Source organism: Mobula birostris, chromosome 1 (assembly GCF_030028105.1).
Source record: "Mobula birostris isolate sMobBir1 chromosome 1, sMobBir1.hap1, whole genome shotgun sequence".
NCBI classification, from domain to species: Eukaryota; Metazoa; Chordata; class Chondrichthyes; order Myliobatiformes; family Myliobatidae; genus Mobula; species Mobula birostris.
Window position 1 is genome coordinate 133,331,630 of NC_092370.1, and position 26,814 is coordinate 133,358,443.

Consider the following 26,814-nt stretch of genomic DNA (forward strand, 5'->3'; position numbering starts at 1 on the left):
ATGAACACTTAAATAGCCAAACAATAGAAATCTAAGAAACCAGTGCTGTATGTGAGAAGATTGCAGATGGGTATTTGCTGGTCAGGATGGATATTGTAAGTAGAAGGGGTTGTTTCTGTGCTGTATAAGTCTATGTTACCCAGCAGTATGCATCATCTTATTGTCCCAAAGTCTTTCACACCATATTAAGAATTGCTAAAATCCATTTTATAACCAAGTTTTAGTAATTATTTCTAGCCCTTTTCAATGACTCAGGGATTAGTGAGAGCAAGCAATTGTTAAGTCTGAATCACAGGAACTCGGTCTGACTCTTGGCTGACCTTATCAGCGATCCCAGCATTTTTAGTTTTTTTTATTTGGGTTTTTGCAATTTCATCTGATGTTTATGGAAAAGGAATCGAAACTGAAAATGTAAGCAATCATCTTGGGCAAAAGAACCTGCAGTGTGCTGTAACATTCCATGAAATAGCTAGAACATCAAGCAATTCTCTGTGGAGAGAGAAAAAGAATTGAGTTTCAAGTGTTCAATATGCCAATGGACGTTGGACCTCAGAGATAAAATAAATGGGACCACTGTTGAGAAAGGCAGCTATTGTAACTACAGAAGGGTCTCTCCACTTTTTGCACAAAGTGGAATTATTCTCCTCAACCACTTCCTGTTCGTGGTAACATATTTTTATTCTTTATACTTTTCTAATATTGATATCTGTGTACTTGTAATGCTACTGTGACACTGTAATTTCCTTTGGGATCAATAAAGTATCTATCTCTCTTTTCTCTGTGGCCGAAATACTGCTCCCTGAATTACAGTGCAAACTCTATCCATCTAGAAGTACAGGGTTGTGATCTTCAGCACACAACAGACGAAAAGTCAGGGGATGAATTACTCATTGTAGATAGCATTTTTGACAAAATTCTGAAATTCTACCAAATGAGTATGTGAAGCATCCTTCTTAAATTTGGTTGCATTCAGGAATTCAACGCCATGTGACTGAGATCCTTCTTATGGTCAGATATGGCAATAATCAAAGGAGGGGAAACATTGTTGAACTGAAGGGGGGAGAAGAGGACCGGTGGAGAGGGCAGAAGGGGTATGGGGCAGGATTAGAGAAGGGTGGGGCAAGGGGGATTGGGGTAAAGGGCAAGGGAGGGGTCGAGGCATAAAGCGGGCGGGTATTGGGCAGCGGATGAAAGTCAGGAAAGCAATTGAAGAGATGTTTACTTGTAGGTAGGTGGGAGACATGGTTGCTAAGGTCTCTGGGAGTCCTTAATTTACCTCGTCTCCGTAGCTAGAGCAGTGGAATTACCACCCTATCCTCCCAAAATAGGCATTCCCGGACAACACTGTCTAAGTCTCCCTACAAAGCTCTTAATGCAGCATGATACGAGAAGCTATTTCATACAGCACCAGATACCTCCCAAACAGGACCAAACTGGTGTATCTGCATTATTTTTGCACATTCTCCCTGCAACCATGTGAATTTCTCACAGGTACTCCAGTTTATTCACATATATCGCAAGGATATATGGGTTGCTAAAATGAATGACCTTTTAAAATGTCCATTGCATGTAGGTGAGTGGCAGAATGTTGGGGAGGGGGGAATTGATGAGATTGTGGAGACTAAACATGGGATTAATTGAGCATTAATGTAAAATGCATGGTTGATAGCAGAGGGCCGATGGACGACAGGGCCCTTTTCCAGGCTGCTTCTCTCTGTGGTACAATGTGTATTGCTAATGTGAAAATCCCATTGGGGTCATAACAAAAAGTGCCTTGTTGAATTTTATAACTAGATATACATTCAGTGGCCACTTTATCAGGAACCTTCTATACCTAATGAAGTGGCCATTGAGTGTATGTTCATAGACTTCTGCTACTGTAGCCCACCCACTTCAAGGTTTGATGTGCTGTGCATTCAGATATGGTATGATCTTCTGCACACCACTGTGTGATTATTTGAGTTACTGTCACCTTCCTGGTAACTTGAACCAGTCTGGCCATTCTCCGCTGACATCTCTCATGAGTAAGGTGCTTTCGCCTACAGAACTGCAGCTCAACGGATTTTTTGTTTTTTTGTTTTTCCACACCATGCTCTGCAAACTCGAAAACTGTTGTGTGTGAAAATCCCACGAATTCAGCAGTTTCTCAGATACTCAAACCACCTTGTCTGGCACCATCAATCATTTCAAAGTCAAAGTCACTTAGATCACATTTATTCCCCATTCTGATGATCGGTGTGAACAACAACTGAACTTCTGGACCATGTCTGCATGCTTTTATGCACTGAGGTGCTAACACATGATTGGCTGAGCAAATATTTGCTTTAACGAGCAGGTGTAGAGGTGTACCTAATAAAATGGCCAATGACTGCAATTTCCATGCACTTCCTTTAAAAAAAAGTAGCACTGCTTTTTTTCCCCAAATACAGGATATTGTTTCTGCAGGTAACAACCAGGTTACTTATCTTCTGAAATACGTTCTTCATTTCCCTATTTGTCGCTTATATTTATTGCATATCATATTATCTATCTGAATTATTCAAAATCTTGGTGCTTCAGTATAAAATTGGAACCTGCTGGCAATCATGATTCTTCATTTTTGACATCCAAATTAACCTCCTAAATTTTAATAACCTAACTGCAAATCACCTCATTAGTCTTTGCTAACCTGATGGCATAAAGATCCATATCTCTAAATTTTGGTGATTTCTCCACCTCCCCCTTCTCTTTTTCTATTCACAACTCTGGCTCCCCTCTAACCCCTTCTCTTAGCCTCACCTGCCTATCACATCCCTCTGGCGCTCCTCCTTCCCTTTCTTCCATGGCCCACTGTCCTCTCTTATCAAATTTCTTCTTCTTCAGCCCCTTTACCTCTTCCACTTATAATCTCCGAGCTTCTCAATTCAAGCCCTTGACCTCAGCCACCCACCTTCCCCCTCAACAGGTCTCAGCTATCACTAGCCAGCTTTTACTGCTTTCCCTCCCCCACCACCTTATTCTGGCTTCTTCCTCAATCCTTTCCAGCCCTGGTGAAGGATCTCTGCCTGAAACTTTGACTGTTTATTCCTCTCTGAAGATGCTGCATGACCCACTGAGTTCCTCAGCATTTAGTCTGTTTATCAGAGTCTTTTGTTAATTGTGGACCTTTCTTTTCTGAGAGCTCTATGTTCCTACATACAGTGCCTTATGAAAGTATTTAGCCCCCAACCCTTTATTTACATAAATGAATATTACAACCAAGGATTTTGATCAATTTAACTGAGAATTTTTATTTATGAATGCCATGTTCCTTATTTCAAAATAGAGCCCAATAATCAGGAAAATAGTGAAGCATGAAAAACTGAAATGTCAGCATTTTAGAAGTATTCATCCTCCTTTGCTCAGTACTTAGATGAACCAACTCTCTATTAACACAATGTCTCTATTAGCTTTTCACAAAGTGATGGAGCAAGCTTTGCCCATTCTTCTGAAAAATTGTTCAAGTTGTGCCAGGTTAGGAGTCAGCAGTGGACAGCAACCTTGATGTCTTGCCAGAGATGTTTGATCAGGTTAAGGTCAGGACTCTTACTGAGCCAATAAAGAATATCAATTTTCTTCATTTGAAGCCACCTCATGATTGTTCTGGCAGTGTGTTTTGGGTTATTGTCCTGCAGAATGACGAACTCCCTCCCCAGTTTAAGATTTCTAGCAGAGACAAGCAGTTTTTTGTCCAGGATCTCTCCGTATTTAGCTGCCTTCATCATTAATCCTGACCAGATTTCCAGCACCTACTGCTGAAAAGCATCCCCATAGCATGATGCTACCTCCACCATACTTTACTGTAGGGATAGTGTTACCTGGCTGATGCACAGTATTACATTTATGCTACATGTACCGCTTATTCTGAGTGCAAGACCTTCTTCCACATCTTTACAGCACCTTCTAAGTGTCACTTCGCAAAGTCTTTATGGGCAGGGATATGCTTTTTTTTTTAAAGCCAGGGCTTCTTCCTTGACACTCTGCCATCAATACCCTTTTTGTACAAGGCCCTAGAGATTGTGGAGTCATGAACTTCATCTCCAGTTGCACCTACTGACTTCTGCAGCTCACTCAGAGCTGTCACAGTAGCCCTTCTTACAAGTGTCTTTCTTCTTTGGCAACTAATTTTAGAGGGGCAGGCTGACCTGGGCAGCGTGGCTGTGGTTTCATACTTTCTCACAATGGACTACACTGAGCTCTGAGGTATGATGAGTGCTTTGAGATGATCTGTATCCTTCCCCAGATTCGGTTTTGTATTATCATTTCCCTGACTTTGTTTGAATGCTCTTTTGTCTTCATTTTGGTTTGGTCCGTTGAAAATCTACCATACTGATGGACCTTGCAGAGAGAGGGAGTATTTATTCTTATGAATTCATTGCAAACAAGTGATCCATCAATTTCCTACATCAGCAAATTAACAAATTAGGTGATTTGGTAAGGTAAATTATTGCATCTGAGGAAAGTTAGTGTAGTAATTACAAAGGGGATGAATACTTCTTTAGCCTCACAGTTTTGGTTTTTAAATTTTTTGTAAATTGTTGGCAAGTTTTGGAATTTTTCTTTTGATTTGACATGATGCACAATGTTTTGTAGATTAGCTCAAAGAATTCCTACTTCAGTGTATTTTAAATTTAGAAAATGATACAATAAAAAAGTGAAAGTAGTTGTGGGAGCTGAATACTTCTACAAGGCACTGTATACCATTCTACCATCATCCGCACTCTTCATTATTCTGCCTACTTCTTATTCAGCCAGCGTCACAGGAATGTGGTCATGTCTATAAACAGACATACTGCATGGAAATACACTGCCTCGCTCCATGTGTGCATTCTTTTCCGAAACAAGTCTGTTTTATTATTCTCACTTTCCCATCCATTTATCCCAGATTCAATCACTTACCCTTGCACAAGGGACAATTTAAAGTGCCTGTACGTTGCAGGGATGTGGGAGGAAACCATGGCACCCAGAAGAAACCCACACAGTTGTGGGTAGAACATGACAGTAGAAGTCAGGATTGAGCTGGGTCCCTGGAGCTGAGGCAACAGCTCTAGTAGCTGTGCCACTGAGAAAGCGAAGTGTTCTCCAGCACTTTTTCCAAACGTCCTTATCATCACAGTATTAAATGTCCTCACATTCTTCAGATAATATTTCAATTTTCTAAATTTTGCAGCTAAATCAACTATTGTCACTAAGTTTTTCCTGAATGATCTCAACTTCTTTACCTGGTATTTTACATTAATATACCTAAAAGCATTTACCACTGAAATTCCGTCTGCAAAATTCCTCATTGCTTTTGTGTTCCTTATCGTAACTCTGTTTCAATTAAGGAAGGCATAGAATCAAATCCCAACATACCATGATTTTTTTCTTTCTAAATCTTTGACTGGAAACTCAATTTAATGGCAGACACAACGTGTTTAAAATGCAGAATAAAACTGAGGAATGTGACACTGCCTTGTCACATGTACAGTGCACATTGAAATTTACAAACGTGTACTTCCACGCATGCAATGTGCACACATGCACAAAGGTGGCAGAATATGCAACAGGAAAGTCAAACACCAAGCAAGGCATGCATGATGCTGAAACTACCATACTATTTGTTTAGTTTATTTTACTGACCCAGCGATAAAACACAGAGCAGACCCTTCGAAGAAGGAAGTCTGAGAAGCGGAGCGGGAGTGTGGAGGAAGACATTTTTGAATTTTTCGTTTTTTTTTCCATCGGCATTCAGAGAGGTAGGACTGCGCAGGTGTGTGACGTCGGGCAGTGAAGCGCGGAAGATTTAAAAGGAACAGAGCCTCATACAGCCGGCAGCGTAGTTTGCGGGCTGCAGAGTGAGCCGGGAGCAGAGTGAAGGCTTAAGGGCTTCGGCTCACCGGGCTTAGGCAGAAACGGGCAAGGCGAGGAAGGTTTGGTATTCATTCTTTTTTTTTGTTGTTATTTGAGGAGAGGGGCAGTTTGAGTGTGAGGGCAGTTTGTTGTTCTCGGTGCCGGATGTGGGAGTCTCCAAGCCTCCCAGACGTCCACATCTGCGCCAGGTGCGCCGAGATGCAGCTCCTAAGGGACCCCGTTAAGGAACTGGAGCTGCAGCTCCAGCTCGATGACCTTCATCTGGTCAGGAAGAGTGAGGAGTTGATAGTGAGGAGTTACAGGCAGGTGGTCACACCGGAGCCACGGGAGGCAGACCAGTGGGTCACGGTTAGGAGGGGGAAGGGGAAGAGTCAGGTAATAGAGAGTATCCCAGTGGCTGTGCCCCTTGACAATAGGTACTCCTATTTGAGTACTGTTGGGGGAGGGAGGGGAACAGCTTACCTGGGGGAAGCGACAGTGGCCGTGCCTCCGGCACAGAGTCCGGCCCTGTAGCTCAGAAGGGTAGGAAAGGAAGAGGAGGGCAGCTGTAATAGGGGACTCGATAGTAAGGGGGTCAGATAGGCAATTCTGTGGACGCAGTCCAGAGACCCGGATGGTAGTTTGCCTCCCCGGTGCCAGGGTCCGGAATATTTCTGATCGTGTCCAAGATATCCTGAAGTGGGAGCGTGAGGAGCCAGAGGTCGTGGTACATTTAGGTACCAATGACATAGGTAGGAAAAGGGAAGAGGTCCTGGAAGGGGAATATAGGGAGCTAGGAAGGGAGTTGAGAAAAAGGACCGCAAAGGTAGTAATCTCGGGATTACTGCCTGTGCCACGCGACAGTGAGAGTAGGAATGCGATGAGGTGGAGGATAAATGCGTGGCTGAGGGGTTGGAGCAGGGGGCAGGGATTCAAGTTTTTGGATTATTGGGACCTCTTTTGGCGCAGGCGTGACCTGTACAAAAAGGACGGGTTACACTTGAATCCTAGGGGGACCAATATCCTGGCAGGGAGATTAGCGAGGGCTACTGAGGTGACTTTAAACTAGAATGGTTGGGGGGTGGGAATCAAATTAAAGAGGCTAGGCGAGAGGAGGTTAGTTCACAACAGGGGGATGGGAACCAGTGCAGAGAGACAGAGGTGTGTAAAATGAGGGTAGAAGCAAAAAGTAGTAAGTGAAAAGTAGAAGTGGCAGGCCGACAAATCCAGGGCAAGCATCAAAAAGGGCCACTTTTCAACATGATTGCATAAGGGCTAAGAGAGTTGTAAAAGCGCGCCTGAAGGCTTTGTGTGTCAATGCAAGGAGTATTCATAACAAGGTGGATGAATTAAAAGTGCAGATTGTTATTAATGAATATGATATAGTTGGGATCACAGAGACATGGCTCGAGGGTGACCAAGGATGGGAGCTCAACATTCAGGGATATTCAATATTCAGGAGGGACAGACATGAAAGAAAAGGAGGTGGGGTGGCGTTGCTGGTTAGAGAGGAGATTGACGCAATAGAAAGGAAGGACATAAGCCAGGAGGATGTGGAATCGATATGGGTAGAGCTGCATAACACTAAGGGGCAGAAAACGCTGGTGGGAGTTGTGTACAGGCCACCTAACAGTAGTGGTGAGGTTGGGGATGGTATTAAACAGGAAATTAGAAATGTGTGCAATAAAGGAACAGCAGTTATAATGGGTGACTTCAATCTACATGTAGATTGGGTGATCCAAATTGGTAAGGGTGCTGAGGAAGAGGATTTCTTGGAATGTATGTGGGATGGTTTTTTTTAATCAACATGTCGAGGAACCAACTAGAGAGCAGGCTATTCTAGACTGGGTATTGAGCAATGAGGAAGGGTTAATTAGCAATCTTGTCGTGAGAGGCCCCTTGGGTAAGAGTGACCATAATATGGTGGAATTCTTCATTAAGATGGAGAGTGACATAGTTAATTCAGAAACAAAGGTTCTGAACTTAAAGAAGGGTAACTTTGAAGGTATGAGACGTGAATTAGCTAAGATAGACTGGCAAATGACACTTAAAGGGTTGACAGTGGATATGCAATGCCAAGCATTTAAAGATCGCATGGATGAACTACAACAATTGTTCATCCCAGTTTGGCAAAAGAATAAATCAAGGAAGGTAGTGCACCCGTGGCTGACAAGGGAAATTAGGAATAGTATCAATTCCAAAGAAGAAGCATACAAATTAGCCAGAAAAAGTGGCTCACCTGAGGACTGGGAGAAATTCAGGGTTCAGCAGAGGAGGACAAAGGGCTTAATTAGGAAGGGGAAAAAAGATTATGAGAGAAAACTGACAGGGAACATAAAAACTGACTGTAAAAGCTTTTATAGATATGTGAAAAGAAAAAGATTGCTTAAGACAAATGTAGGTCCCCTACAGACAGAAACAGGTGAATTGATTATGGGGAGCAAGGACATGGCGGACCAATTGAATAATTACTTTGGTTCTGTCTTCACTAAGGAGGACATAAATAATCTTCCGGAAATATTAGGGGACAGAGGGTCCAGACAGATGGAGGAACTGAGGGAAATACATGTTAGTAGGGAAGTGGTGTTAGGTAAATTGAAGGGATTAAAGGCAGATAAATCCCCAGGGCCAGATGGTCTGCATCCCAGAGTGCTTAAGGAAGTAGCCCAAGAAATAGTGGATGCATTAGTGATAATTTTTCAAAACTCTTTAGATTCTGGACTAGTTCCTGAGGATTGGAGGGTGGCTAATGTAACCCCACTTTTTAAAAAAGGAGGAAGAGAGAAACCAGGGAATTAAAAACCGGTAGCCTAACATCGGTGGTGGGGAAACTGCTAGAGTCAGTTATCAAAGATGTGATAACAGCACATTTGGAAAGCGGTGAAATCATCAGACAAAGTCAGCATGGATTTGTGAAAGGAAAATCATGTCTGACGAATCTCATAGAATTTTTTGAGGATGTAACTAGTAGAGTGGATAGGGGAGAGCCAGTGGACGTGGTATATTTAGATTTTCAAAAGGCTTTTGACAAGGTCCCACACAGGAGATCAGTGTGCAAACTTAAAGCACACGGCATTGGGGGTAAGGTATTGATGTGGATAGAGAATTGGTTGGCAGACAGGAAGCAAAGAGTGGGAATAAACGGGACCTTTTGAGAATGGCAGGCAGTGACTAGTGGGGTACCGCAAGGCTCAGTGCTGGGACCCCAGATGTTTACAATATATATTAATGACTTGGATGAGGGAATTAAATGCAGCATCTCCAAGTTTGCAGATGACACGAAGCTGGGCGGCAGTGTTAGCTGTGAGGAGGATGCTAAGAGGATGCAGGCTGACTTGGATTGGTTAGGTGAGTGGACAAGTTCATGGCAGATGCAATTTAATGTGGATAAATGTGAAGTTATCCACTTTGGTGGCAAAAATAGGAAAACAGATTATTATCTGAATGGTGGCCGATTAGGAAAAGGGGAGGTGCAACGAGACCTGGGTGTCATTATACACCAGTCATTGAAAGTGGGCACGCAGGTACAGCAGGCGGTGAAAAAGGCGAATGGTATGCTGGCATTTATAGCAAGAGGATTCGAGTACAGGAGCAGGGAGGTACTACTGCAGTTGTACAAGGCCTTGGTGAGACCACACCTGGAGTATTGTGTGCAGTTTTGGTCCCCTAATCTGAGGAAAGACATCCTTGCCATAGAGGGAATACAAAGAAGGTTCACCAGATTGATTCCTGGGATGGCAGGACTTTCATATGATGAAAGACTGGATGAACTAGGCTTATACCCGCTGGAATTTAGAAGATTGAGGGGGGAATCTGATTGAAACGTATAAAATCCTAAAGGGATTGGATAGGCTAGATGCAGGAAGATTGTTCCCGATGTTGGGGAAGTCCAGAACGAGGGATCACAGTTTGAGGATAAAGGGGAAGCCTTTTAGGACCGAGATTAGGAAAAACTTCTTCACACAGAGAGTGGTGAATCTGTGGAATTCTCTGCCACAGGAAACAGTTGAGGCCAGTTCATTGGCTATATTTAAGAGGGAGTTAGATATGGCCCTTGTGGCTAAAGGGGGGTATGGAGGGAAGGCTGGTACAGGGTTCTGAGTTGGATGATCAGCCACGATCATACTGAATGGCGGTGCAGGCTCGAAGGGCCGAATGGCCTACTCCTGCACCTATTTTCTATGTTTCTATGTTTCCAGTCCTGAACACTACATCGCCCCAGCAACCCTCACCCTCAACAAACCTAATTAACCTAACTTACAATTAACAATTACAATTAACCGAATTAAAAATTTACAATGCCTAATTAACCTACCCGGCACACCTTCAGACTGTCGGAGGAAACCACAGCACCCAGGAAAACCTGCACAATTCACAGGGAGGACATACAGAATCCTTACAGGACGGCACCACATTTGAACTTCAAACACCAGAACGCCCTGAGCTGTAATAACATCATACTAACTGTTGCACTATGTGGTATAAGTTACATGTTAGGAACACCATAAAGGAATTATTAAAACTTGTTAAGCAATGAGTTGAGTACCAAGCCCTATTTAGAACAGACTTCCACACAGAAAGCTGACCTTTATTCTTTGGACTTGATATTGGCCATTCTCTCACTCTCCCATGGGTTTTATTTTCTTAACCATTCTACCTTTAGAGACTTTGTATAAAATCTCCTTTACATTCATATGTACTATATCAAATGAACTTCCCCAAAAGGTTAAATCGTTGGCCAGACGTGACCTTTCTGTAATAACACTGAGTTCAAGTCAAGTCAAGTCACTTTTTATTGTCATTTTGACCATAACTGCTGGTACAGTACACAGTAAAAACGAGACAGCATTTTTCAGGACCATGGTGCTACATGAAACAATACAAAAACTACACTAGACTACAGACCTACCCAGGACTGCATAAAGTACACAGAAGAGTGCAGGCATTACAATAAATAATAAACAAGACCACAGGCACAGCAGAGGGCAGTAGGTTGGTAGTCCGATGGCTTGGGGGAAAAAACTGTTACATAAATAAACAGCTGAGTCCAGGATTCCGTCTGTTTCTGTACTCCTGCTGAGTATTTCGTTGGAGTCGGATGCAGTCCAATTTAAGCTGAGAGTCTCTGATTAATCTGTCTCCCTCTAGCTGAAGGTAAATATTGTACCCTAGAAAGGATTTTGATAACTTTTTCATTCCCAAAGTTAACTGATATATTTCTTTCCTCTTTCAGAATATCAGTGCATTAGCAGTCCTCCAAAGCTCTGGCGGCATTTCAGGAGCAAGAACAGGACCTCTGGAATTTCTTCCCTTGCTTCTTTAAGTACCCAGGAAAGTATTTCATCTGGGCTTAGCAATTTCTGCCCGTGTAAAGATGCATCCAGGACTTGCCCTTTCTCATTGCTACCATCAGGGAGGAGGTACAGGAGCCTGCTGATACACTCTTGATGTCTTACTAACAGCTTCTTCCCATCTGCCATCAGATTTCTGGACAGACAATGAACCCATAAACACTACCTCACTTTTTGCACTACTTAATGATTTTAATTTTTTAAACTGTAGCTGATAGTAATTTTATTTCAGTATTCCACTGTACTGCTGTTGCAAAGCAACAAATTTTTAGACATATATGAGTAAGAATAAAACTGATTCTGATTCAGTTACACACATCACTACTTTCTCTTTCCACTTTTAGTCAAACTACATTAATACTGTTTCTGTTTTATAAGAGGCTTTAAAGTGTCCGAAAACTTAAATGTTGTGCATTTAGCTCAGTAAATGATCTTAATAATGGTCCACCTACACCATTTCCTAAAACTGAGTCTCCCGTGATCTTATTCTGTTAATTCTAAAACTTACCTTAACCAAAATATTATGTACCTAGATTCAAACTTAACTGTTGAGCTATAAAAATCAAAGAGTTTTAGGGCAATATGCTTTTGTTAATATATTACTATTTATTACAGAGTTGTAAATGTACAGTTAATCACATAGCACAATTTCCTTCACTATTAAAGATTTACTATCGAAAGGTTGAAAGAGTGCAGAAAAAAATTTACAAGGACATTGTCAGGACTTGACCTGAGTTATAGGGAAAGGTTGAATAGGTTCCGCCTTTATTCCTGAAGTATAGGTATAGGAGAATTGGGGGGGGGGGGCCGATTTGAAAGAGGTATACAAAATTATGGATGGTATAGATAGAGTAAATGCAAGCAGATGTTTCCCACTGAGGCTGCTGAAACTAGAACTAGAAGTCATTCATTAAGGGTGAAAGGTGAAAGAGGGGAAGCTTCTTCACGCAGAGGGTGGTGAGAGTGTGGGATGAGCTGCCAGCGGAAGTGCTGAACACAGGTTCGATTTCAACATTTAAGAGAAATTTGGATTGGTACATGGATGGGAGGGGGGTGAAGGGCTAAGGACCAGGTGCAGGTCAATGGGACTAAGCAGAATAAAAGTTCAGTGCAGGCTGGATGGACTGAATGGCCTGTTTCTGAGCTGTAATGTTCTATGACTCTATGATAATATACATCATGTGAAATTAATAGTTAACTGAATGCATTTACTGTTTTAGAAAATCTTGTCTCATTGGTGAGGATAAGTTCTAATAAGTTACCATATCACTATACAATCTAAATTTATATTGAAATAAACTTACTATAATGTATGATTTAATAAGCCATGTACACTAAACTATGATTCTTTTTTAAATATTTGCTTGCGTATAAAGGTTTAATTTAAACTAAGCTGAAATCTACACTCAGTAGCCACTTTATGAGGTGCACTTGTACACTTGCTCATTAATGTAAATATATAATCAGCCAATCACGTGGCAGCAACTAAATGCATAAAAGCGTGCAAACATGGTCAGGAGGTTCAGTTACTATTCAGAACAAACATCAGAAAGGGGAAGAAATATGATCCAAGTGACTATAACCATGGAATGATTGTTGGCGGTTTGACTATCTCAAAAACTGCTGATCATCTGGGATTTTCATGCACAACAGTCTCTAGAATTTACAGAGAATGGCGTGAAAAACAAAAAAAAACAATGGCAGTTCTGTGGGCGAAAATGCCTCGTTAATGAGAGAGGTCAAAGAAAGGCTGGCTGGTTCAAGCTGACAGGAGGGCAATAGTAACATACAACAGCATCCCTGAACACACAACAGTTCAAACCTTGAAGTGGATGGGCTACAGCAGTAGAAGAGAATAAACATTCCGCTAATTAGGAGATACCTAATAAAGTGGCCTCAGGATAAATTCATCTTGAAATGAGTTTGTACTATTTATGACTTATTAAGACACGCATGCTAAACTATGATTTCTCTTTAAAATTTTGCTTACTTACAAATACTTCATCTAAATTCAGTTGAAATTTACAACTTATTACTTACATAGGGATTAGTGAACTCTGGATATTCTATGAAATGACATCCAATCATAAAGTGGCAAGCAAGCATCAGGAAAACATACTTTCTCAAGAGGAAGACAACATGCAAACATCCCACTGATGATCCTACCTTATCTTTGGCTTGCATTTTCATCTCATAGGACAGCTGGAGCAAGCAGATAACTGCATTCTTTGTGACTCCTTTCCCCATGAAAGATACTGCATTTCCTCCCCATTCCACATAAAAGGATGAAATGACCTGATAGATGGGTATAAGTCAAAAAGTTCACATGAAATGAAACATCTTGGCAGTGCAGTGGTGAAAACATTTACCTCATGATTCTTTGCAGGTTCAGACATAGGTCTTGCTCAATCAATATTGACAGAAATGGGCCAATTATTTTTGAAGAAAAGGACTAATACTGAAATTATCAGCACTTTGGTGAAGGTCCAGAGGGTATTTTCTTCATTTAATTTCCACATATTTCAAATATGTCAAGAATCAATCTATCATTGAATTTTCAAACTTTTATTCTCAGTTTTGCAATTCACTAAAATGATATTGATCATTTCTAAAATGATATTGATCATTTCTATTCTCTGATCTCATTTTACCAATCTCTTTGTTGCAACTTACTTCGCATTAGTTCTGTACTATTGTCCCTGTAGTGACAGATCAAAGCCAGTAAGGATGAAGAGAACAGCAATTTAGCTTAGTTAATGAAAAAAAACTGGAAGGCTGAATTTTTCTCAGAGGTATAATAGTATTTTGAATATATTTACTTATTTAAAACTGTATCCTGTACACTGATTGAACATAAAATTACCTCTATTTATCCAACACACATCAAAATATACGTGAAATGGGATATTTTGTGGCAACGACCACAGTCCGTGGATTCTGCTGGAGCAGCCCACAAATGTCGTCAAACTTCCAGCACCAACATAGTACATCCATAACGCACTAACCCTAACCATATGTTGTTCGAATGTGGGAAGAAACCGTGTACTTGGTGGAAACCCACGTGGTCCCGAAAAAACATATAAAAATCCCTTACAGGCAGCGGCAGGAATTGAACTCCAATCGGTGATTTGTAGCCCGCCAGAGTCATATGAACTACATGCAAAAACATCTGGCCTCTCTCACCTGCCTATTTATTCCCTATTGTCTTGCAAGTTTTTCCTTTCAGATACTTATCCAGCTCCTTTCTGAATGCTGCAGCTGAACCCATCTCCATTACTACTGCTGGTAGGATATTCCAGAACTAAAACACATGCTGGAAGAATAAAAATGATTTTCCTCATGTTACATCTGTTTTTATTGCTAATCATCTAAACTCTATGTCAATTAGCTCTTCATTCTTCTACCACTGGGTCCATTTCTATCTGCTCCATCTCAATCCTTTCTAAATTTAAATACTTCCAGATCTCAGGTAGATTGGCAAAAATCAGGTTGGTGCTGGATCCCCACAGCGGAAATTTCTAGAATGCCTACGAGATGGCTTTTTGGACCAACTCATGGTTGAACCCACTAGGGGAATCAGCTATTCCGGATTGGGTGTTGTCCAATGAACTGGAATTAATTAGGAAGCTTAAGGTAAAGGAACCCTAAGGGCCAAGTGATCATAATATTTTTGAATTCAGCCAGAAAGTTGAGAAGTAGCAGCTAAAGTCAGATGTATCAGTATTACAGTAGAGTAAAGGGAAATGCAGAGACATGAAAAGGGAATTGGCCAAAATTGACTGGAAAAGGACACAGGCAGGGATGCCAGCAGAGCAGTAATGGCTGGAATTTCTGGAAACAATTCAGAAGGCATAGGATACATACATCCCAAAGAGGAATAAGTATTCTAAAGGCAAGATGACACAAATGTGGCTAACAAGAGAAGACAAAGCCAACATGAAAGCCAAAGAGAGGGTATATAATAGAGCAAAAATTAGTGGGAAGTTAGAGGATTGGGAAGCTTTTAAAAACCAACAGAAGGTAACTAAAGAGTCACTTAGAAGGTAAAGAGGAATACAAAAGTAAGCTAGCCAATAATATTAAAGTGGAAGCCAAACGTTTCTTCAGATACTTGAAGTGTAAGAGAGAGCGGTGAGAATGGATATTGGACAGCTAGAAAACGATGCTGGAGAGGTAGTAATGGGGGACAAGGAAATTACAAAACTTAATAAGTATTTAGCATTAATCTTCACTGTGGAAGACACTAGCAATATGCCAAAAGTTCAAAAATGTCAGTGGGCAGAAATGTGTGAAGTTGCCATTACTAGGGAGAAGATTCTTGGGAAACTGAAAGGTCTGAAGGTAGATAAGTCACCTGAACCAGATGATGTACACCCCAGGATCCTGAAAGAGGTAACTGAAGAGATTGTGAAAGTACTAGTAAAGATCTTTCAAAAAAACACTAGATTCTGGAATGATTCTGGAATACTGGAAAATTGCAAGTGTCACTCCACTCTTCAAGAAGGGAGTGAGGCAGAAGAAAGGAAACTATAGGCCAGTTAGTTTGACCTCAGTGCTTGGGAAGATGTTGGAGTCAATTGCTAAGGATGTGGTTTCTGAATTCTTGGAGCACATGATAAAGTAGTCCGTAGTCAGCATGGTTTCTTCAAGGGAAAATCTTGCCTGACAAATGTGTTGGAATTATTTGAAGAAATAAAAAGGTGGACACACAAAGGAGACTTGGTTAATGTTGTGTATTTGGACCCTCAGAAGGCCTTTGACAAAGTGCCACACTTGAATCCTAGGGGGACCAATATCCTGGCAGGGAGATTAGCGAGGGCTACTGAGGTGACTTTAAACTAGAATGGTTGGGGGGTGGGAATCAAATCAAAGAGGCTAGGCGAGAGGAGGTTAGTTCATAACAGGGGGATTGGAACGAGTGCAGAGAGACAGAGGGTTGTAAAGTGAGGGTAGAAGCAAAAAGTAGTAAGGAGAAAAGTAAAAGTGGCAGGCCGACAAATCCAGGGCAAGCATCAAAAAGGGCCACTTTTCAACATAATTGTATAAGGGCTAAGAGAGTTGTAAAAGAGCGCCTGAAGGCTTTGTGTGTCAATGCAAGGAGCATTCGTAACAAGGTGGATGAATTGAAAGTGCAGATTGTTATTAATGATTATAATATAGTTGGGATCACCGAGACATGGCTCCAGGGTGACCAAGGATGGGAGCTCAACGTTCAGGGATATTCAATATTCAGGAGGGATCGACATGAAAAAAAAGGAGGTGGGGTGGCGTTGCTGGTTAAAGAGGAGATTAACGCAATAGAAAGGAAGGACATAAGCCGGGAAGATGTGGAATCGATATGGGTACAGCTGCATAACAATAAGGGGCAGAAAACGCTGGTGGGAGTGGTGTACAGGCCACCTAACAGTAGTAGTAAGGTCGGAGATGGTATTAAACAGGAAATTAGAAATGTATGCAATAAAGGAACAGCAGTTATAATGGGTGACTTCAATCTACATGTAGATTGGGTGAACCAAATTGGTAAAGGTGCTGAGGAAGAGGATTTCTTGGAATGTATGCGGGATGGTTTTTTGAACCAACATGTCGAGGAACCAACTGGAGAGCAGGCTATTCTGGACTGGGTTTTGAGCAATGAGGAAGGGTTAATTAGCAATCTTGTCGTGAGAGGCCCCTTGGATAAGAGTGACCATAATATGGTGGAATTCTTCATTAAGATGGAGAGTGACATAGTTAATTCAGAAACAAAGGTTCTGAACTTAAAGAGGGGTAACTTGGAAGGTATGAGATGTGAATTAGCTAAGAGAGACTGGCAAATGACACTTAAAGGATTGACGGTGGATATGCAATGCCAAGCATTTAAAGATTGCATGGATGAACTACAACAATTGTTCATCCCAGTTTGGCAAAAGAATAAATCAAGGAAGGTAGTGCACCCGTGGCTGATAAGAGAAGTTAGGGATGGTATCAATTCCAAAGAAGAAGCATACAAATTAGCCAGAAAAAGTGGCTCACCTGAGGACTGGGAGAAATTCAGAGTTCAGCAGAGGAGGACAAAGGGCTTAATTAGGAAGGGGAAAAAAGATTATGAGAGAAAACTGGCAGGGAACATAAAAACTGACTGTAAAAGCTTTTATAGATATGTCAGAAGGAAAAGACTGGTAAAGACAAATGTAGGTCCCCTACAGACAGAAACAGGTGAATTGATTATGGGGAGCAAGGACATGGCAGACCAATTGAATAATTACTTTGGTTCTGTCTTCACTAAGGAGGACATAAATAATCTTCCGGAAATAGTAGGGGACAGAGGGTCCAGTGAGATGGAGGAACTGAGCGAAATACATGTTAGTAGGGAAGTGGTGTTAAGTAAATTGAAGGGATTAAAGGCAGATAAATCCCCAGGGCCAGATGGTCTGCATCCCAGAGTGCTTAAGGAAGTAGCCCAAGAAATAGTGGATGCATTAGTGATAATTTTTCAAAACTCATTAGATTCTGGACTAGTTCCTGAGGATTGGAGGATGGCTAATGTAACCCCACTTTTAAAAAAAGGAGGGAGAGAGAAACCGGGGAATTATAGACTGGTTAGCCTAACGTCGGTGGTGGGGAAACTGCTGGAGTCAGTTATCAAAGATGTGATAACAGCACATTTGGAAAGCGGTGAAATCATCGGACAAAGTCAGCATGGATTTGTGAAAGGAAAATCATGTCTGACAAATCTCATAGAATTTTTTGAGGATGTAACTAGTAGAGTGGATAGGGGAGAACCATTGGATGTGGTATATTTGGATTTTCAAAAGGCTTTTGACAAGGTCCCACACAGGAGATTAGTGTGCAAACTTAAAGCACACGGTATTGGGGGTAAGGTATTGATGTGGATAGAGAATTGGTTAGCAGACAGGAAGCAAAGAATGGGAATAAACAGGACCTTTTGAGAATGGCAGGCAGTGACTAGTGGGGTACCGCAAGGCTCAGTGCTGGGACCCCAGTTGTTTACAATATATATTAATGACTTGGATGAGGAAATTAAATGGAGCATCTCCAAGTTTACGGATGACACGAAACTGGGTGGCAGTGTTAGCTGTGAGGAGGATGCTAAGAGGATGCAGGGTGACTTGGATAGGTTGGGTGAGTGGGCAAATTCATGGCAGATGCAATTTAATGTGGATAAATGTGAAGTTATCCACTTTGGTGGCAAAAATAGGAAAACAGATTATTATCTGAATGGTGGCCGATTAGGAAAAGGGGAGGTGCAACGAGACCTGGGTGCCATTATACACCAGTCATTGAAAGTGGGCATGCAGGTACAGCAGGCGGTGAAAAAGGCGAATGGTATGCTGGCATTTATAGCAAGAGGATTCGAGTACAGGAGCAGGGAGGTACTACTGCAGTTGTACAAGGCCTTGGTGAGACCACACCTAGAGTATTGTGTGCAGTTTTGGTCCCCTAATCTGAGGAAAGACATCCTTGCCATAGAGGGAGTACAAAGAAGGTTCACCAGATTGATTCCTGGGATGGCAGGACTTTCATATGAAGAAAGACTGGATGAACTGGGCTTGTACTCGTTGGAATTTAGAAGATTGAGGGGGGATCTTATTGAAACGTATAAAATCCTAAAGGGATTGGACAGGCTAGATGCAGGAAGATTGTTCCTGATGTTGGGGAAGTCCAGAACGAGGGGTCACAGTTTGAGGATAAAGGGGAAGCCTTTTAGGACCGAGATTAGGAAAAACTTCTTCACACAGAGAGTGCTGAATCTGTGGAATTCTGTGCCACAGGATACAGTTGAGGCCAGTTCATTGGCTATTTTTAAGAGGGAGTTAGATATGGCCCTTGTGGCTACGGGGATCAGGGGGTATGGAGGGAAGGCTGGTGCAGGGTTCTGAGTTGGATGATCAGCCATGATCATAATAAATGGCGGTGCAGGCTCGAAGGGCCGAATGGCCTACTCCTGCACCTATTTTCTATGTTTCTATGTTTCTATGAAGCTGCTTAAGAAGTTATGAGCCCATGGTATTAAAGGAAATATTCTAGCATGAATAAAGCAGTGGTTGATTGGCAGGAGGCAAAGGGTAGGAATAAAGAGGGTCTTGTCTGGTGGCCACAGAGATCTGAATTGAGACCACTCTTTTTACATTATATATCAATGATTTGGATGACGAATTTGATAGCTTTGTTGCAAAGTTTGCGGATACAAAGAAAGGTGGAGGAGCAGGAAGTTTTGCAGAAGTGGCAGATGGAATACAGAGTCAGGGAGTGTAAGGTCATGCATTTTGGTAGAAGAAATGAAAGAATTGACTGTTTTCTAAATGGAAAGAAAATACAAAAAAAAAATGAGGCGCACATGGACTTCGAAGTCCTTCGAAGTCCTTGTGAAGGTTAATTTGCAGATTGAGTTTGTGATGTTAACATTCATATTAAATATAAAACAAGGATGTAATGTTGAAACTTGATAAAGCACCGGAGAGGCCTCACTTGGAGTATTGTGAGCATATTTGGGCCCCTTATCATAGAAAGGATGTGCTGAAACAGAAGAGGGTTCAAAGCAGTCTCACAAAAAATGATTCCAGAATTGAACAGCTTATCCTCTGAAGAGCATTTGATGGCTCTGGGTCTGTATTCACTGGAATTCAGAAGAATGAGGGGTGACCTAATTGAAACTTATCGAATAGTGGAAGGCCTTGATAAAGAGGATGTGAAGATGTTTTCTATGGTGGGAGAGTCTAAGACCAGAGGACACAGCCTCAAAATAAAGTGGTGCTGTTTTAGAATGGAGATGAGGAAGTATTTCTTTGGCCAGAGAATGGTGAATCTGTGAAATCTGTTGCCACAGGCAGCTGTGGAGGCCAAGTCCTTACATCTATTTAAGACAAGAGGCTGATAGATTCTTGATTGGTCTGGGCATAAAGGGATACAGAATGGGGGGTGGCAGGAAACTGGGACTGAGAGGAAAAATGGATCAGGCATGATGAAATGGCGGAGCAGACTCAATGGGCCATATGGCCTAATTCTGCTCCTATGCCTTATGGCCTTATCTCCTTGCAACCTCCTCTATTTCAGGGAAAGTAGCCAGAGTTTCTCCAGGATATCTACATAGCCAAAGTATCTCATTCCTGAAATAAATTTCTTCTGCACCCTCTCCAAATCTTCACATCTTCTCCAAAGTGTAAAGCCCATAACTGTACACAATATTTCAGTTGTGACCGAACCGAGTGATTTATGAAGGTTCATCACAACTTCCTTGCACTCAGTCACAGCAAACTATCAACTTGCACTCTCTATATCACATGTTTTCTGAACCATTTTCAGAACATCTTCTCTTGATGAAAACCAACATTGATAACGAGATTTGCCTGCAATGCAACAGCACAGTCTTTGGTTGACTGAGGTAAATGTGATTATTTCAGACTCAGCAGAAAAGTTTCAAGAGCTACATGGTAATGTGGCAGCTCTATAAAACCCTGATTAGACCACACTTGGAATATTATAGTTCTGGTTGCTTCATTATAGAAAGGATGAGGGAATATTAGAGAAGATGCAGAGGAGATTTACCAGGATGCTGTCTGGATTAGAAAGCACATCTTATTAGGAGAGGCTGAACATGGTAGGATTTTTCTCTTTGAAGTGGAGGAGGATGAGAGGTGAACTGACTGAAGTGTACAAGAGGCATAGAGTAAGTGGCCAGAAACTTTTTCCCGGAGCAGACATGGCTAATAAGAAGGGGCATTATATTAAGATGATTGGAAAAAAGTAGAGGGTGATGTTAGAGTTAAGTTTTGTTTTACAGAGTGGTTGGTGCTTTGAACACCCTGCTAGGGATGGTGTTAGAGGCAGGCACATTGGGGACATTTAAGAAACTCTTAGTAAGAACCTGGATGACAGAAAAACGGAGGGCTATGTATAAGGGAAGGGTTAGGTTGATCTTGGAGTAGGTTAAAGGATTTGGAAAATGTTATGGGCCAAAGGGCCTGTGCTTTGCTGTACTGTGCTGTATTGTTCTATGTTCTATAGCATCTGTAAGAATGTGAAATGAAGGAGAAAATTCATGGGAATGTACGTATTTACACTGGCTGGAATATTTCCATATTAAAGGTCTCTTATTATCTTATTAGTTTTGCCTGCCAAGATTAATATCTAATTTGCTAAAGGTATACACTGTATGTCCTCATTCCATTCAAATCTGACCTTTTGCAATCCTTTTGCAAATCTCTTCTAAACTACATTAAACCAATGATTGATGTTTTCTTGACATTGCCGACTGATGCTTGTTCCACTTACCCTGGGTCAATTCTCAGAACCAAGTCCAAGTCCACCACCCCTGGTAGAGTGTTCCACACACCCACCATACTCTATGGTTACCTCTGACAACCCCAATATTCTTTCCTTCAAACACCTTAAATAGGGTCTAAGATACTCTTAGGTAGCTAGATGGAGCTTAGAAAACTAGAGGGCTATGCGGTAGAGAAATTCTAGGCAGTTTCTAGAGTAGGTTACATGGTTTGCATAACAGTGTGAGCCAAAGGCCCTGTAATATGCTGTAGATTTTTACGCTCTATGTTCTGTGATAGCCCTTGGGAAAAAGTCTCTAGCCATCCACTTGATCAATACCTCTGCTCATCTTATACACCTCTATCAGTTCACCTTTCATTGTCCTTCTCTCCAAAGAGAAAGCCCCAGCTTGCTCAATCTATCGTTAAAAAACATGCTCTCTGATCCAGGCAGCATACTCCACATCCTCCCTTTGGCTTCCAGATCACTCCTACAATATAATGAAGCAACCAGAACTGAACACAGTATTCCAGTTATAGTATTCTAACCTACAGAATAGTTCCAGTGTCTGTAGAGATCAAGTTTTTTTTATATCTGGTTGTTGAAATGTTATATCTTTTAGTTTTTTCCTACAGCTGCTATGTGTACCTGCTCCAAGTCTAAATCTCATTTAAAATGTAATCATTTCACAGATTATGCCAAGTATTTGAATGCATACCTCCAGAAGGCCAGTCAGATATTTAGTACAAAGTGAATAGGATTCCACAGTGGCTGAGTGCAGACTCCATCCAGGAAGAGCCAGGACGTGGACCATTCCATGTAGTGCCCGCTCTAATGAAGGAAGCCCATAGAAATTTGGAGCATCTGTAATCCTCAAGCACTGCAAGAGTTTGACTGACAGCTGGGTTCTGAAAGGACCAGCCAAAAACAGGCACTTCCTTAAATGAAACACAGAAAGAATTAACTTTAATTACTTAAACATTTTTAGTGAAACAAGCTTAAAAAGAGTAAAGTCACTACTTTCAACATGCCAATAAATGAGTTTCAAATGATATTTTTGGTACAATCACTTTCTACCAGCAGAAATATTGCTTCGCATCATAGAATACTACAGCATAGAAGAGGCCCTTCAGACCATCTAGTTTGTGCTGAACTATTCTTCTGCCTAGTCCCCTTGACATGCACCCAGACGTAGCCCTCCATATCCCTCCTATCCACTTACAGTACCTATTCAAACCTGTCTTAAATGTTGAAATCGAACCAGCATCCACCACTTCCACTTGTAAGAGTTATGCAAATTTTTAGACAAAGTAATATTATCAACAATGACAATGCCGTTAAGCTTTCTTGAAAAACTGAGATGCTTGGTTGGCATCTTCCCATAATTTGCACTTATTGTTGAGAACCACCCTCATTAATGCAAGTTGTTACTGCAGCTTCACAGATGTGTGAACAAGATCGTAGATGGCAAACATAGAATGTCTAAGAGTCTTCCTCAAAGGGCAGTGGAAGCAGAATGTTGATATATTTTTAAGGCAGTGTCAGATTCATCAGAAGAAATGAGAAGAAAGCAGGAGTGGGCTAGAATGCGGAATCATCATTACAACACAGCCATAATAGTGGAGGAGATTTAATTTGAAATAGGATCTAGTTGCTTTCCCACCATATATGACGAATAAACCCTTCTCAGGCTTCCAGTCGGGTACAGGTATCGATTACAAAAGACATTTCAGTAACAACTCTGCCACCTTCATCAGGGATGATGCCTGGGCATGTCCAGCCTGGTGGTATTTATACCCCCATAGTCCATTCCCCGATTGTTTTGTCCTCATCCAATCAGCTTTCTGCTCTCCTACCTTGTTTACAATCAAATTCCAGTCCTTAGAGCTATTGATATTGTTATTGTCATGGGACAAGGTGCTGATGAAAATACCATAGGAAAATTTGGACTCGGGGAAAGAAATGAAAGAGGTGAAAAATGGGTAGAATCGTGCAAGATGAATAATCAGGTCATCATGAATACCTACTTTAAAAACCATCCAAGACACTTGTGGACCTGGAGAAGTCCAGGTGATTATAGTAGAAATCAAATTGACTTTATTACGATAAACCAAAGATTTAGAAACTCAGTGGCTCAGTGCAAAACATATCCAGGTGCAGACCGTAATAGTGACCATAACCCAGTAGAATGTCATGTAAAAGTAAAACTTAAAAAACTAAAGAAGCAAAAACCTGAACAATCCCTTAACTACTTGCAATTAATTAAAGAAGAAAACTGAACACAAAAATTTACAATTGAAGTAAGGAATAGATTTCAAAGTCTAGAAATAGAATCTGTTGAAGATGATAGCAATCATGTAGAAATGAAATTTAACTCTCTAAAGGATGCTTCGGTAGAAACAGCAAAGTCAGTGACTCCTAAAAAAGAAAAGAAGCTCAAAGAATAAATGGATGACAGAAGAAATTCTATAGGCTTTGCTTTCTTCCATTAGATTTTAAGTCCTTAGATTAAAAAGTTACAAGATTATGTCAAAAAGCCAAAGAAGAATAGTTAAACCAGGAATGTGAGCAAATAAAAAGAATCCCTATTAGTGATCCAAAAAGGTTACATCAACAAATCAAGAATATCAATGGCAAAAAGCTCTTCTGTTCTTCAGATGGATGTTTGAAAGCAAAGGACGGTAACATTACCACGGAAAAAGATGAGAATATGAACAGATGGATTGAGTATATTCAGGAATTGTTTGAAGACGATCGAGGTTAAAAATCAGAAATTAAGAAAAACATTGAAGGTCCAAGTATTTTAAAATCTGAAGTTCGTAGTGCAATAAATAAGATGAAGAAAGGAAAGGCAGCAGGTCCTGATGAATTAGGTCCTGACAAATTGTCGCCCTTGAAGATTATGGAATTGAAAAACTTACTGATTTAATCAATGACATTGATGAGACTGGAATAATACCAGAAGAGGTGAAAAAAATCAGTATTTATCATTCTTCCTAAGGAACCTGGAGCAATAGAATGTGAATTACATAGGACCATAAGTTTAATGAGTCATGGCACCAAGTTACTTCTAAGAATTTTGATGACAAGAGCTAAAAGTAAGATACAAGCTGAAATAGACAAAGAACAATGTGGTTTTGTGAACACAAAGGTACAAGAAATGCAATATTGATGTTAAGGATACTATCAGAACAAGCTATTCAGGTGCAAAAAGATTTGTTTGTTTGTTTGTTTTATCGACTATAAAAAAGCACTTGATAAAGTGAAGCACAGTAAGTTATTTGAAATATTACAGAAAACTCTAGATCTAGATTCAAAAGACCTCTGCCTAATCAGAAATCTGTAATGGGTACAAACCACCGCTGTAAAAATAGATGGAGAAGTGAGTCAGTTTACGTAAATCAAGAGAGGCGTTAGACAAGTGTGTGTTCTGTCCCCTGATTTATTTAATGTGTACAGTGAAACAACATTACAAAAATTAAGAGACATCTTGGGAATTAAAATTGGCAGTGAAAACAACAATAATTTCAGATATGCAGATGACACTGTGTTAATTGCAAGTACGGAGGAAGAACTACAAAACTTAATTGATATAATTGTTGAAGAAAGTGCAAAAATGGGTCTATCTATCAATTGCAAAAAGACAGAATATATGGTGATATCCAAAAAGGAGAATCCTATCTGCAGGCTGAGAATAAACAGGGAAGACATAAAACAAGTACAGAACTTTTGCTACTTAGGAAGCTGGGTGACATCAGTCAGCAGGTGCGACATGGACATCAAAAGAAGAATAGGGATGGCAAAAGACACCTTTACGAGAATGAAGAGTATACTGACCAATACTAAACTACAACCCGCCTCAGAGTACTGAAATGTTACGTTTATCCAGTTATGTTATATAGCTCAGAATGTTGGACAATATGTAGTAACATGAGGAAATGAATTGTAGCAGCAGAGATGTGGTTTTTGAGGAGGATGCAAAGAATATCACAGATGAAACGAATATCTAACAAGGATGTCATGAACAGAGCAAACACAAAAAGAGAAATAATGTACGAGGTCATGAAAAGACAAAGTAACTTCATTGGAGTTTTTCGAGGAGGTTACCAGGAAAGTGGATGAAGGGAAGGCAGTGGATATTGTCTACATGGACTTTAGTAAGGCCTTTGACAAGGTCCCGCATGGGAGGTTAGTTAGAAAATTCAGTCGCCAGGTATACATGGAGAGGTGGTAAATTGGATCAGACATCAAGAAGCCAAAGAGAATTGCTTCTCCGAGTGGAGCCCTGTGACACAGGGATCAGTGCTGGGTCCATTGTTATTTGTCATCTATATCAATGATCTGGATGATAATGTGGTAAATTGGATCAGCAAATTTGCTGATGATACAAAGATTGGAGGTGTAGTAGACAGTGAGGAAGGTTTTCAGAGCCTGCAGAGGGACTTGGACCAGCTGGAAAAATAGGCTGAAAAATGGCAGGTGGAGTTTAATACAGACACGTGTGAGGTATTGCACGTTGGAAGGACAAACCAAGGTAGAACATACAGGGTTAATGGTAAGGCACTGAGGAGTGCAATGGAACAGAGGGATCTGGGAATACAGATACAAAATTCCCTAAAAGTGGCGTCACAGGTAGATAGGGTCGTAAAGAGAGCTTTTGGTACATTGGTCATTATTAATCAAAGTATTGAGTATAAGAGCTGGAATGTTATGATGAGGTCGTATAAGGCATTGCTGAGGCCAAATCTGGAGTATTGTGTTCAGTTTTGGTCACCAAATTACAGGAAGGATATAAATAAGGTTGAAAGAGTGCAGACAACAGGAATTCTGCAGATGCTGGAAATTCAAGCAACACACATCAAAGTTGCTGGTGAACGCAGCAGGCCAGGCAGCATCTGTAGGAAGAGGTGCAGTCGACGTTTCAGGCCGAGACCCTTCGTCAGGACTAACTGAAGGAAGAGTGAGTAAAGGATTTGAAAGTTGGAGGGGGAGGGGGAGATCCAAAATGATAGGAGAAGACAGGAGGGGGAGGGATAGAGCCAAAAGCTGGACAGGTGATAGGCAAAAGTGTTTACACTTCCTCCCTTACCACCATTCAGGGCCCCAAACAGTCCTTCCAGGTGAGGCAACACTTAACCTGTGAGTCGACTGGGGTGATATACTGCGTCCGGTGCTCCCGATGTGGCCTTTTATATATTGGCGAGACCCGACGCAGACTGGGAGACCGCTTTGCTGAACGTCTACGCTCTGTCCGCCAGAGAAAGCAGGATCTCCCAGTGGCCACACATTTTAATTCCACATCCCATTCCCATTCTGACATGTCCATCCACGGCCTCCTCTACTGTAAAGA

At 41.1% G+C, this 26,814-nt stretch overlaps 1 protein-coding gene across 5 annotated transcripts in view; it reads right to left on the reverse strand.

The window, feature by feature from the left end:
* Positions 1–26,814, reverse strand: part of rttn (rotatin) — a 255,727-nt gene that overhangs the window by 103,712 nt on the left and 125,201 nt on the right. For all 5 annotated transcript variants that reach the window (XM_072262511.1, XM_072262520.1, XM_072262502.1 and 2 more), the window contains 2 exons: positions 22,183–22,402; positions 13,368–13,496 (listed from right to left, as the gene is read on the reverse strand). In XM_072262511.1, coding sequence (XP_072118612.1) covers positions 13,368–13,496; positions 22,183–22,402 — 349 coding nt within the window. The remainder of the gene's footprint in view (positions 1–13,367; positions 13,497–22,182; positions 22,403–26,814) is intronic.